This window comes from Denticeps clupeoides, chromosome 1 (assembly GCF_900700375.1).
Source record: "Denticeps clupeoides chromosome 1, fDenClu1.1, whole genome shotgun sequence".
NCBI classification, from domain to species: domain Eukaryota; kingdom Metazoa; phylum Chordata; class Actinopteri; order Clupeiformes; family Denticipitidae; genus Denticeps; species Denticeps clupeoides.
This window is the reverse complement of record NC_041707.1, coordinates 11,264,613-11,279,341: the sequence shown is the minus strand read 5'-3', so window position 1 is coordinate 11,279,341 and position 14,729 is coordinate 11,264,613. Positions and strand designations below refer to the sequence as shown.

General features: G+C 40.4%; 1 protein-coding gene across 5 annotated transcripts in view; it reads right to left on the bottom strand.

Moving 5' to 3' along the window:
* Nucleotides 1-5,918: 5,918 nt before the first annotated feature.
* The window catches only part of runx2a (RUNX family transcription factor 2a), a 41,488-nt gene continuing 32,677 nt past the window's right edge, over nucleotides 5,919-14,729 (bottom strand). For 4 of the 5 annotated variants that reach the window (XM_028998970.1, XM_028998977.1, XM_028998984.1 and 1 more), the window contains one exon: nucleotides 5,919-10,177. In XM_028998970.1, the coding sequence (XP_028854803.1) occupies nucleotides 9,681-10,177 (497 nt within the window). In that variant the 3' untranslated portion in view covers nucleotides 5,919-9,680. The remainder of the gene's footprint in view (nucleotides 10,178-14,729) is intronic. The other variant, XM_028998995.1, reaches the window with a different exon arrangement.

The following is a 14,729-nucleotide window of genomic DNA, read 5'->3' as shown; positions in this document are numbered from 1 at the left end:
ACTGGGTCATGGTTGCAGGAGCCCATGCCGGGCCACCGCGTGCGGGGTGTGGACTCAGCCAGGGTGGGACAGACAACGTCCCACAACGACCTGGAGGGAGAGAATGCAAACTAGATAAACACAAGCTGGTCCAAGCTGGGATTCAAACGCATAACTACCTTGCCACCATGCAACCTGGGTTGAATACAGTAATAAATTAAAAAAATCTCATCCTGCTCTTACTATAACTAAATTCTACACTTCACACATGTATTTCAACAATACGCACTGAAATGTGATTAGGCCTATTTTTTGTTAATTTAAACAATTTGAGAAGAGACTTGATCATGTTCCATGCTTTGTTGTTGAGTGCCTGAGTTACAGATGTAAAGCGAGCACCTGTGCATTTACTTACAGAGAGGTCGTCCGGAACAAATCAACAGATAAGCACCGCCTCTTTTGATGCTTGTTAGATGTTGAGCACGTAGTATAAATGGTAATTGCATTTAGGATGCAAATTGCAGAGTTGCAATCAGTAAGATTGGAGATTCCAGGATTTATCATGTGTTAATCTCCAAGATGTTGCCACCCCTTTACCAACAAGAACTGTCACCAGGTGGCCAAAAAAGCAACAAATGGCCTGAAGTGCCAAGATGGGAGAGTATTGTGGGGGGTGGATAATCATTGTATTCTTCTATCAGGGGTTCTCTCTGGACACAGCAAAACATCAAATGACAATCTGATTGGTCTGATTGACAATCTGAGTCTGCCCTAGCTTCTGAGCCCTTCTATCTCTTTATTCCCTTCTTATTTGATGAACAGATTCCCTCTCTGGTGTTTGGCTCCTTGCTCATTCTCTTTTTTACCCAGTCTATTGCTTTCTCACTTTTCTTTCATTTGGATCTTTCTGTAATGTTGGTTTTATATACAATATTTCCATGTAAATGCAATTTGTGACAATAAATCAGAACTGTCCATTCCTCTAACTTCTATTGTGCCATGCATCTGTATGTCTAGGTAATATCAGATGAGTTCAAATTAATTACTAGTAATTAATGGAGAGAGATAAGCAACATCAACTCTGATGTCCACCCTTCACCACAAAGCTGGCTTTTGTTTTGGGCAGACAGGCAGTTTTTTTACAGATCGAATACATTTTTGTTTTTTAAAGTAAAATTATTGTCCTTATTGTCTTTGTTTTGTAAGGCCTTTTATTGCACTTATATTGCAATAATGTATCACCCCCTGCCCTCTTTGTGGGCCCTGAATGCACCAACATAATAAATCTGATGTTTGTTCACTGGACAAGAACAATCTGAATCAGTGAGTGAGCAGAGTGTTGAAGTATTTTGACAGGAGACATTTGGACATGGTGTTTAAAGACTTACCATATGTTAAAATATAGTGTTGCTGAGACAGCAGTGTTATATTCATGAAGCTTAAATTGGCAAAAATAATCAAAGTTAAATTGATGTAAAGGGAAGCTTTCTCCATGGTACTGACATGTAGTTAAATATTATGGAATTTTTGTTTTATTTCTTGCCACATGTTTCTTGCAACTGTAATCCAGTAATCACAGTTCTAATAAAATATATCAAGAAACCTTCTGAGTGGATCTGAGACTAATTCTATGACCAATTGTCAGGACAAGAAAATTTCTTTGAATGTACCACAGAGCACAGTGTGTTCAATAAGTTCAATGGTTCAACAAAATTGAATGAAATAAAAACAAATTTGCCCAGACATCCAAAACGAGATGTAACCATGATAAAGGATGTCAATCTAAATAAGAAAAATGAAACATTTAATGGTGGATAATATTTGTCTGCATAGACTAGGCACATGCATATATGAACCAGTCACAAAAACATTGTCAATATTTTTAGCGAAGTTCCATCAAGTAGTGCAAAGTAAAAGTTATGCTTTTAATGAAAGGTGTGAGTTGTGAAGTGTTCTGCAGGAAGTCAGTTAATTTCTCTGTTGAAAAATTCTCTCACCGCCTCAGCAATGCCATCCAGCCTTTAATCAAAAAATCAGATTACCGGGACGTTTGATTTATCGCCGCCATGTTCGTTAGACTGGAGAATAATATTTCAGCACTATTATGTGAGTTAGGAGATGGCGTTGGCAGCGTTTGTGAGGAAACACGAGAGGCCTTCTTCAGCTGCAGACTCCTCGCTCAGGGCCCTACGTCCTCATGGGTCTTAATTACTGGAGTTCCTGCGGAGGAAGCCCTTTCAGCAGCTCCCTCCGTTCCAACACATTTCTTTCAATGGAAAGTCAAACCATCTGCATTCATGTCTGCAGTCGCATTTTGGCAGAGGTGGGAGGATCGGGGGGCATTGGGGTGCTGTCAAACAAACACTTGGCTCCCTCCTTGATTGCTGAAGCAACTTTTGTACCACTCAGGACGATAAAATACCAGGCCCGGAGCGCACCCGGTGCCCAGTCAAGTCATTCCACACATCAGCGGGATTCTCCACAGGTCCCATGAGCAACAGGCATCTGTGGTAAAATGGCATCAGGCATCTTGTTGTTTTACACGAAAATGGAAGTCAAACATACATTTTAAATTATGGAAGGAATCAAAAAGAGGATATTTTTACTATTACAGCTGGTTTTCAGTTTTAACAGCCTCCAATCGGTCAAACATTCCAGATTAGCTGAGGTCTATGATAGCCATTCTAATTTCTAATTTCCTAATATCCAGACACAAAACTTTAAAATAATAAATGACAGACATAAGAAATCACCTTCCAGAGGGAATTTTATTAAAGTTCATTGTATACTGAAATTAATACTTAAAACTCAGTACTTTTTATGTAATTTGTTTTATGTGGTGACAGATTTGCATTGCAGCCGTGTGGCAGTACAGTATATTTGTTGCATGTTTCAGGGGCATGCTTGTACTAAATGTGCGCTTGTGACACAAAATATTTGATTGTCTGAATAAAATATTGGAATTTGTACCATACGTTGATGCCTGCTGAACAGTGCAAGAACAGAAGGTTGGGCTGAAAGGAAACAAATGAGTGAAGACCAATTGAGCTAGAACACAGCCACAACGCGAATATTAAGAAAAAGCGCATTACATTCACAGAAAAACCTGCTATGATGTGTAATCGATTGAGGACAGAAGTTTCTATGGGAGATCTTGGACCCTGACCAACACTAGCACCTAAAAAAAAAAAAAAAAAAAATGTCAAGTAAGCACCATCTTACTTGACATGTCAATGCAGGCATATTTAAGAAATCTTTAAAAAGGATTTTAAAACAGTAGACAGTTGGTGAGACAAATGTATGTGCTTGTAGTTTTTTTTTTACCAATGCAATAGAATTGTCCTTTACAATCAATATGGTATTTGTAACAATTATTTTTTTCATTATGCTTCTTTGGAGGTACAACCTGTCCTTCAACCTGTTGAGTGAAAGTCTGGCATCTTCAGTTCAAATTCTGATAGCATTTTTTTGCTTCAGAGGAAAATGGAATCAGATCTGCCAAATGCATAATAAAGATGGAGCATTAAGTCTCATGCTCCTTCTCACCCATTCCATCTGCCGTCTGTCATTCGTGTTCCTTCACAAAGGGCCACCCCAGTCTACTCCTTTCAATGGTGGAACAAGTCACCCGTCACCAGAGAGTGGCGTCCCACTCTATTTTTAAAAGAAATCTCTTCTGAGAGCAACTACTATCCTAAACTGAACACTTCCTTATGTGCACTCGATGGATATGTGCTATTGAAATTGAATTGCAAATCCGGTTGTTCCAAATCAATGTAACTGAATTGATGCCATGGGGTCTGTTACAAACAGCCTGTTCTGTAGCCATTATTCGCCTCAGCAGGTACATTATTGGCTATATGCAATATGTGCTTCAGCGATTATCCACCAGATGACAGCATTTCTTAACCGCAGGACTAGAGAACAGTATCCGGTTCTTGTTTTGGCTTGTTCACAGTATTATGTGGAATGAACATAACAGAAATGATCCCTAGCTGTCTTTGTGTGCTTGTTAAAGGCTTCGGGACCTGTGCAGCAAGGTGTCTTGTCCGTGTCAAAATGGACATTCGGTGGAATTTTTGTGTGTGATGTCACTAAAACAGCGTTTCATGAAGACCAGTAGGCGTGTGTGTGTGTGTGTGTGTGTGTGTAGGTGTGCACCTATTTCACCCTCTCCGCCTTCTCCTCCACGTTAACCTCATCTCCACTCCACTGCTCCACTGTGTTGCAAGTGTTTAGTGACTGGCGCGGCCGCCGCCTCCTCTGCCCCACGAGATTCACACTTCATTTGTCCCAATCGCTCCCAGCGGCAGCAAATATTTCACCAGCGTCGGCCATCGGCCGGCGAGCATAAATCAAGGACCTTGGGAGCCCGTCTGTAGCATTCAGACAGCCAGGGGACACCGAGGGGTCTCTGTTTTCAGATGTCCCTCCGTAAAACGCCCGGCCTGCCGGCTTTGGTTGCAGCCTCTGTGAAGGGCCGAGGGCATTGTCCTTGGCTCGTTTCCAGCGGGGCAGGGACCAGAGCTGCCTGTGAAGTAATTTCAAGAACCCCCCCCCAAAAAAAAAAAAAACGGGGGGCTTTAACCATGAGTAACGACTGAAGCTCTCTTCGCACGGTGAAACCTTAGACCACATATTTCAAGGGGCAAGAATTATGGGGAAATTATGTGTAAATCAATGTACCTAACACAAACATGGAGAGGCGTATTAAAAATTAGAATAATAATCCTGGTGATTTGGACGTTTTGACAGTTCATGCGATGTTTTTACTTTACATCACGCCAAATTGAGGCATTTTTCTGTGAAAGGACACAAGTTATTTTCTTTTCTCCACAGACCTAGAGGCCTGACTTGGTCGTCCACTTATTAAAAGCTCCTGACTGAGCGCTCTCCACACGATAAGGCTCTCGGTAAAACGTAAGATGTGTATCTTACTCCTGAATTGTCATTGTTTCCGCTCTGGCTAATTTTCAGGTCTGGGTAGCCCACTATTAGTAGATCTAAATGGCCCCATTGAGCGCTTTCCTGCTCCGAGTGGTCCAAAGCAAACACTGATCCAAACCCAACTCGGGATGTTTGCCTTCCTCGTTGATATGGTTGTTTCAAGCGCCCTGGGTGCTGGTCTGGACAAACACCGCTACAGCATCTTGTGGCATTAACCAATCAGTGTCATTTTACAAACTGCTGTTCATGAATCATTACGTGATTTTTTTTTGTTTTGTTTTACATTTTCACAGATGCAGATGAAATCAATGATTTTAGTTATGAATACATTACTACATCTGGAAACATTCATCAGTTCATTAGGAACCCTTGCTAAGAATGCCACCCAACTATTTTCTGCACTTTGCTAAGCATCTAGCTGAACAGTTAGAAAAACCTGTTAATCCGAGGGTGAACACACATACACACACACATGCAAATAGGATTAGGGTAAATTAAGCATGCCCAATTGATTTAGCCAATAGTTAGCATTAGGGAAAGATTTGTCTAGTTTAACTATGTTCTCTTTAACTGTGTGATTGTCTCCAAAAGCACTTAATGTTGTTACAGAAAAACCCTGCCAATGTTTCCCTTCTCTGTGGGAAGTCAGAATTCCCAAGCCTGGAAATGGAGTTGCATGGAATACCTTTAGTGTTACAATACAACATAATTCATTTCAGTGTAAATGACTCATGTGCACAATATGCATATGATCTAGATTTCAATGCAGATATAAATATGTATGTATGTGTGTGTATATATACCATTACCATTGTATGATTTTCAAATAACCTTTGCATTGCATTCATCTAATTATATTTGTTGTAGTGCAGGTTACAGGGAGCTTCCTTTCCTCATAAGTATCTGTTTCAAAGGTCAGTAAGGAAGGAAGTGTTTGATATGTCACAATTTATCTTGTATTGTTTTACAATAACATACAGACAAGCTGAGACTTTTTTTATCACAAAACATTTATTCTAAAAGACCAAATTATACAATCATTAGAAATGACGGACAATCAACCAAATCAATCGATCTGTTGTCCCCGACAGTGGGGAAGTAAAATAAGCCGTTTTTTTACTAACAGAGCTGAGCAGAAGAGCATTAACAGTCTCTTTTAAAAAAGCTGTACAATATGTGCATGGAAAACTATGACGATGCTTGAAAAAGTTCATTTCATTCAAGGAAAGGGTCATCATTTGGTCATCTTAACTGCAGATCATGGACTGAAGACCCCAGTGCAGAAACATTTGTCCTCAATGATCAATGACATTAGAAAAGTAAAAAAAAAGTTTGCATGAACTTGACAAATAAAGGTCACTCATGGGGTCAGATTAAGAATTATATATTCAACCTGAACTGTCTCAGTTTTAGTACTTTTTATACAACTTCACATTTTGTAATCTGTGAATCATTTTCCAACTGCCCAAAAAATGAATAAAATGACTCGAAATAACAGGAACTGATATTGGAAACATGTGCCGACCAACACGAGCTGCAGAGACGACGAGAGATGCCCACCGCACCAATAAGCCTCACGCCACCTCGACAAGCATGGTCTAAAACCCTGAAACAGGAAAACCAAAAGTAGGGCAAGCCCATGACAGCCAAGGGTTAGATCAGGTAAGATACGAAATTTGTCAAGCAGGGACGTTTCTCAATCATGAGGCAGAATAAAATATCACCAGGTACAAAAACAGTGCTTCAACCCTTTAACTCTCCAGCAGCTCTTTATCATTTAGAATTACACGGAATAAATACATGGAATGGGTGCCTGGGAGCTTAAAAGATTTTAATTGCAGTTACATGCAGTTACATTTGTAACTGCATGTTTGTAGTTTTACAAAGACTGTGTAAAATTTTTTAACTAAAATGTTGCATTTTTCCACCTGTAAGTTGGATATTGTAACTATTACTAACACAGGAGCCCATTCTTGACCGTTCAAATGCAAACAGTTAAAACTACACAGAACCGTAATGACCATATTTATGTCCTGATTTTACTTTGGTTTAAAGCGTTTTTTTTTCTTTAATAAGAGACTGAAATGGGCTGGTCGCTGACCTCTAGTGCTATTACTGTAGCCACCTAACATGCTGTTGACCTCTGACCCAGCATGCGTGGTGTTGAGTGCTACAAGATTCCCTTTCCCTATAGAGTTAGGCTTCATTCAGATTCACAGAACAAATGAAAATAATAAAAAGGAGAGGAAAAAAAAACACTCATACACAAAAGTGCTTGACAGAAAAATAAAAACACTGTAAAAAAAAGTTTTCCCAGGTTGCTGCCTGCAGCCTTTTAAATTACAATTTCTTTTCAGCGAACATTTCATAAAGAACCACTTGTCTTGTGATTACAAAAAAAAACAAAACAACAATATACATATTCAAAGCCTTTTTTCTACAAAGCAGAACAATTTCTATAATTGTTTATTTTTATTGCCAATAGAGCGCCTGACCTTGTTTTCTGAAGCTGCCGACATTATGTCAGCTCATGCTGCTGATACGATTTGTACAAATAAATTAATTCCCACCAACAACTAAAGCTAAAAACATGACATAATATGATTTTCTATTAAATAATGCACATTTTTGTACGGCAGACATTGCTGTTTTCTTTTTCTAAAATGACTCGACCTGAATTCCATCTGGGAAATAGAAGAGATTTCCAATCTACCCTGGATGTAGTGGTATTGCTGTAGACACTCACAGGAGATGCCTCATAAATTTAACTTCTCTTATTGTGTAAAAAGAAGCAGCCGGAAAGAAGTTCTGGAATATTATGATTGTCGTTAAGCACAAAACATTTATAATTTAATGCTCATCTATCAGCATAATACCACATGCATAAAATAAATGATACCAAATAAGTGAGCACTGTCTCAACATGGGAACAATTCAGAAAATGCACATGAACTAAATTCATTTCGGAAGACAATTGAACATCTATATTGTCGACAAAATAAAATTGGACCAAGGCCCATTGGCTCTGACCAGCACAAATGCCCTCAGTTTAATTGTTTCAGCAATGTCCACTGCAGTTTGGCCCACTGTCACAACAGAATTTTTTTTTATTACATTAAGATACGCTTAAGGAATCACGGGAAATGTCCGAACTGAAAAACCTGTATATGCTTCGGCTTGTGCTTAAAATGAGCAATCGGAGCGCAAGTTGTTGTGTGTCCTCTGTGGTTTCTGTCCAGGCTTCCTGCAGGTTCGGTCAACTACCCAAGCCCATATTTATGAAACACCAGGGCTCCTGTTGTTCCAAGTTCCGTTTCTCTAAAGTCCACTGTGGAAGACCGTGGGCCCTGAAGTGTTGAAATGATTTCCTCTTTCAAAGACAGTTATCACGTTGCTTCGTACTCTCTCCAGTTTTCAGGATGAACCTTTTGTTAAGAAACCAGTAGCTGTCAGGGTAAAAAATACACACATTTCACTCTTGTCATACTGTAGCTTCAGAGTTTCATGAAATTACAGTTTGAACAATTTTGCTGCAAGACATGAAGCATTAATTAAAGCCACTTTGATTTCATAGTGTTTCATGATTCAGTGCTCCAGTTTCAGAACCGGGAGGTCAATTGGGCATCAGGAAAACGAGCTATTCGAATTATTTAAAACTGTGTGTATTTGAAAGGTTTAATGTACCAACACTTTAGATTATTACATTACATATCATACTCAGATGCATTCATATTTACACAAGACATTTCTGACATGTTTACCAGTATATAAAAAGCTGGAGGTAACAGCAAGTGAATCATTTTTGGTCTCGGTTTATAGTCACTTACGGACAAAGAAAAAAAGATACAAAATAAATTAATTTGACAGACAGAATGAATAACAAAATCTGACACAAACAGGGAGCAGACTACGTCGACTCCCTTTACAAATTTGCATATATTATTTTCTCACATCTAGTTTTGGTAACTTTTTTTCCATGGTCTCAATAGCATGGCTACATGATGCATTGCCCCATTTATAACATAATGCCATCGGAATACCATTATCAGAAACAAGAATGTTTGGTGAGTGTATTTTCTGCAGACTTCATAAATAAAATATCCACATCTCGGACCTTCATTTCTAAAGTACCTCAGTTTTAAAATAAACATTTAAAATAATGGTTTACTACAAAAAAATGTTATGGCTTATCTCGCTTCTTGTGCTCTACCTGGTTTGCTACCATGTAATTTAAAAAAGTTAAATTAAAATAAACGCAGAGCACGAACATCTTTGCTCAATGCTGGTTCTGTTAAATACAGCGTATCTGCTCTCACTTGTATAAATATTAAACAGGCATTCAGTGTTCTTTTAAAATGCTAAATAAATTTAGTTAGTACAAAAAATATACTCAGCCAATAGTCAAATAAAAAAATTATATTCCATGTATTCAACGTCATTTATGCCAGTTCGTAAACTCTGCGAATGTGCAGCCATCACTGATTAAGCAGTGGAATGCTGGGTATATTTATGCAATGCCTTGAATAACTCCCTTCATGCGCCCTTCCTCTCCCCGGTGGATGCATCATGAGCGAGTACCACTCTAGGTACATCAATGAAACCAAACGGTCAGTGTAGTAGAAAAATCACACACCCGTCCTGCTATGCAGAGTATTTTGTCACAATTGTGCTTAAGACACTTTAAAGCCAAACTTCAAGAAAGGAGAAACAGTGCTGTGTTCAGGTCTAGTCAGTTTTTGCTCCCCAATCCCCCCTCAATACGGCCGCCACACCGATTCATCCATCCTGCCGCTGGAGTTGAGTACAGTTGGTGAGCTGCTGTGGCTTCCATCAGCTTCGCCTCCATCTGTCTGGTTGGGGAGGTTGGGGTTGATGAGGGAGCTGCCAGTAGAGGCACTGGTACATGGTGGGAGCATCCTGGATGGGGAGCGGTCCCCCCCTGGGACCATTGAGAACTGGTACGACCCAGACGAGGCTCCATAGTACAGATAGGGTGTGCTACTGGTCTGGAAAGGCCCGCTTTGGTTCTGCGTGGAGCCGGGGTAGGGCGGAGGCAAATAGGTGTGATAGTGGGTAGTGGTAGACATGCCGAGGGACATACCAGAAGTCACAGGCGTGGGTGTGTACGTGAAGGTGGCTGGGTAATGCATCCTTGGGCTGGAGAAGCGGCTCTCCGTGAGGGTGGGGAGGCAGGAAAACTGACGTTCAAACTGGCGATGGTCAGCGGAGAAGGGGCTCAGCTCGGACGTTCCTGATGTAAAGAAGGATCTGCCATTAGACCAGAGATTCACTGATGTCATCACAATGCTTTAAAGCCTATAGGAGTGGTTACCAACGCTGCCCTGAAGGAACCATAACTTGAAGGCTTTTGGATTGAACCCTAATTTACGCTACTTGTTACCACACACAAGCAGAGGACACATTTTGTAGTGTGCACCATGTGCTGTGCTGTGTTTCACAATGACAATCACTTCACTTTCATTTTATTGAGTTGAATCAGGTGTGGAACAGATCTAAGATCAAGGGCTGGTGTCCTCCAGAACCAGGCTTGGCGATCACTGGCCTATAGTCTATAAAAGCTAAATAATTAACATTAGTTAGTTTGATTATTTAATAATGACTTAATGAATTTGTTTATTTATTAATTCATTCACTCATTCATTCCAGTATAAAAAATTACCCCAAAATCAGTGACCGAAGTTGTTATTGAGTAAAAGATGCTGTATTATACTTTTATTGTAACTCTACTGTATTATTTCACTACATAAATAAAAAAAGAAGCCAACAATATTTCCTAGGATGGTTTATCATCATCGAAACCCTTAAACCTCACTAGCAAGGATACGTGCCTCCGGTTTAGACCTGCACCTCTCAGTTCCGTCCGTTCCCTAGCCGCGGCATATTCCCGCCAATCTCGTCTAATCCCTTCCAGCAATCACCGCGGAATGAAAGAATGGAACATGGATTGTTGTATGGGGATTCTGAAGACCCCAGTTCAGCGACAGGGGTTTAGGGTCGCCATTAGAGGGCGCTGCTGGGACAGTTTACCCGAAAGGAATTCACCAGTTGGATTTAGATAAATACAAAAATAATCGGGAACACGGTGACTCTCATACTGGAATTACTCACACAGCCCGGGGAGGTAATGATACCCTGTCAGGTTTTTTATTTATGCTGCATAACACTAGGGTTCCTGTGAATTAATTGTCATTTAAAAATAGTTGAGTTATTGCCCTCGCCTGTGAGGGAGCACAAATGTAATCCTGAACACTATAATTACTTAGTTCTGAAGGTCTGGAAGGGATTGGCCATAGAGAGATGGAAACAAAACACCGTAATTCTTACTATTTTAAAGTAAACAGTGTCAGGCTGCAGCAGACTTGTGTTGCATACTGTGAAAAAGTAGCATGAGTGTAGAATTAAAGAGTGAAATTAGCATCTGTTATCTTGGTAGAGGTCTGGAAAGCACCAGGCCTTCACTGCTAATGCAAAGTTAATGCAAAGGGAAACAGTTTCAGCTACGTTACCCACACGCTCCATGAAAACTAAGCAAACGGCTATAGGTGGAAAGGATTGTGAATTTGCTTAACTTCCCCAAGTAGTTAGCGGTGTTAAATCAAACGTTCTGATGACACAAAAGGCCTAAAATACGGCCGTAGAATAGCCGAAATGTGTCAATTTAAACGTTGCAGAATAGAAAGAAGATTGCGCTGCTGTTTACAATGTCACCTGGCTTCAAAGTGTGGAAAAGAATACCAAACCAAACAAAAGAGCCTCAGCGGGCAAACTATCTACAATGACGTACACCGCTGGCCAAAACAAAAATATGCAGCCATAATGACAATGCGTGGCGTAGATAAAGGCGACCTGGTGTTTTATATACAGAGGAAGATTGAGACGACACACTCACTGTATCAGCCTCTATGAGGACATACGTACATCTGAGTCAAGACACTAAATGGACAGTAGAACTACGCAAAATAATACATTTTGCACAAACTGTGTGACAGCAGAGTGATAACCAATTTTCTACCATTGCTCATTTATTTTAGCACTGTAAAGCACAGGCGCGGAATCTTTTAATCAAATTTTATCAAATGTGTGCGTATTTATGAATGATTTTTTTTTTTTTAAATCTTGAGGTCAAATCGGATCACATATGGAAACACTTTGAGTGAAGAAAAAAAAAGAAGTTTCCACGGGATGCATAATGACCAGCTCAGATGTGGTTGCATGTCTCCGATTAGCCAGAAAAAGGGGGCAGATATGTGCTTTCAGGCCTTCTGTTAGGTTTTTTAAAAATTAGAAACCACTAATGGGCTGTGGCTACCAGAAGATTGGGTTAAAAAAAAGTGAGAATAAGCAAAAAAAAAAAGTCCTGTGTGTGCTGTAAACGGCACATCACTCTATTGCTCACCAGCCCTTGTTACTCATGAATAAACTGTCCTTCCTCCCTACTGCATATCACCATCAGCTGATCAGGGGTCATCTCAGGCTTTGATCGTTCTTCTCTCATTGCTCGATAAGTGAACTCCTCTTATCACAACTCGAGAGGCTTCCTCTTCTGTAAGTCAGCATATCTGCTGGAGACACGCCCAGCCTCCAAATGACCTGCAATGTTTATAGACCTCATATGTGGTCAATTATGAGTCATGTTTCTTCATATTGTCACATGCCTGTCCTCTAATATGGAACTCAAAACTCTGCAACTTCTTCCTGTATCTAACACATACATTTGCCATGCTGCTCTGTTTTTTATTTTGTACAATAATCTGTGCAATAACTCTGTCTAGTCAGTGGACTTCATTTATTTATCATCATCCTTATTGATCTACCTCCTCAGCCCCATGGGCAATATCTGTCTTGACGATATCTTGACACTTTATTCTTTGACGGAACATATTTTCTTCTGTGTTTATATATATTTTTTTATCACAATTATTCTAATTCTCTGGTTTAGACTTTATTATGCATTCAGAGCAGCTCCTTGCTGGGTGTGTAAATACAGTTCAGGTCAAAAGTTAGGACACACCTTCAATGTGTTTTCTTTATTTTCATGACCATTTACATTGGTAGATTCTCTCTCTTCCAAAAGGCATCAAAAATATGAATGAACACATGTGGAGTTATGTACTTAACAAAAAGTGGAGACCTGGCCTCCACAGTCACCAGACCTGAACCCAATCGAGATGGTTTGGGGTGAACTGGACCGCAGAGTGAAGGCAAAGGGGCCAACAAGTGCTAAACACCTCTGGGAACTCCTTCAAGACTGTTGGAAAACCATTTCAGGTGACGACCTCTTGAAGCTCATCGAGAGAATGCCAAGAGTGTGCAAAGCAGTAATCAGAGCAAAGGGCGGCAATTTTGAAGAAACTAAAATATAAAACATATTTTCAGTTATTTTGTTAAGTACATAACTCCACATGTGTTAATTCATAGTTTTGATGTCTTCAGTGAGAATCTATCAATCTAAATGGTCATGAAAATAAAGAAAACACATTGAATGAGAAGGTGTGTCCAAACTTTTGGCCTGTCATGGCTGCCCACTGCTCACCAAACGTGATGGTTAAAAGCAGAGGACACATTTAGTTGTGTGCACCATGTGCTGTGCTGCAGTGTTTCACAATGACAACTTCTATTCAAATCTGTTGTACTGTAGTTATAATGTTTTACTTTACAATAACTGATTGTTTGCTCCAAACGCTCTGACAGTAAACCCTGGAGTTATCTGTAGTTTGCATGAGTGAAGACCTTAAGGCCAAACACAATGACCTGAATATTCAGTCTGTTGCTGCACGTTTGTCCCTTCTACACCGTGGCACACCAGAACGTCATTTGTATGCTTTATGCTTTTAATAATTAATTGCACAAACCCACTAAAAGCATGACAGTGTGTCAGACATGTTATTACTTAGTGGAGTGAAGGGGCTCCGGCTACAACAGCCCTGAGCTGAAGCAGGCAGGCGAAAGCTGAGCTAAACAGCACGGCATCTGCTGCAACAGGATGCCCGTCCAAGCAGCGTTAACAAGCATTCAAGTTTAAGAATAGGGGGCATTAGGACCAAGAGGTGCGTGTGTCTCTTTGAGGGGAGAACAAAGGCTGACATCTCCGAGATGAAAGCGGGATGAAATCTAAACTAATCAAACCCAACAAGGCAGCTGGCCGTGGTTCAAAAAGCAGCCCGATGAGCAGCCACACCAAGAAGTAATTTAAACTTTCACACTCGCTCCAGGCTCAAAGAAAACAGTTAGGGTGGGGAGCAGTGGGGAGGGGGGGGGGACAGAAAAAGAAAAAGTAAAAAAAAAAAGCGACCTGGCAGCAAGTCAAACAGGTGTATTGAAAGGAAACTCATCTGTGTGTTTGTTTCGAGCGAGCCCAGGCGGGGGAGGCAGTGGGGGGTGGGGAGTTGGCGAGGGCACTTATTTATTCAGAAAAGCTGTAGCTGTGAAGCCCTTTCGGATGCTTTTGGAACCGGTGTCACGGTGCCATAGATCTTTCGGAGCCTGTGACTCAGAAACCCAATTCGGTTTTATTGTTCTTTTTTTTTTTTAAATGCCCCTTTCAAAGACGGCTTTCCTCCCCAAGTTCAAAGGCCTGGGATGAGGGGGCAGAGGAGAGGAAAGATATTCTCTCAGATTCTCTCTCTTCTCTCTGTCTTTTTTTATAGGTGCGATTTGTTTGAAGACATTTGCCGTTGGGCAGGTTCCCTGCACAACAATCGCTAATGGAGCAGGAGGCGCTTTTAATCCCGACTTCAATCCCAATAGGAAAGAATGGATGAAAAAGTATCACTATGTGCTAT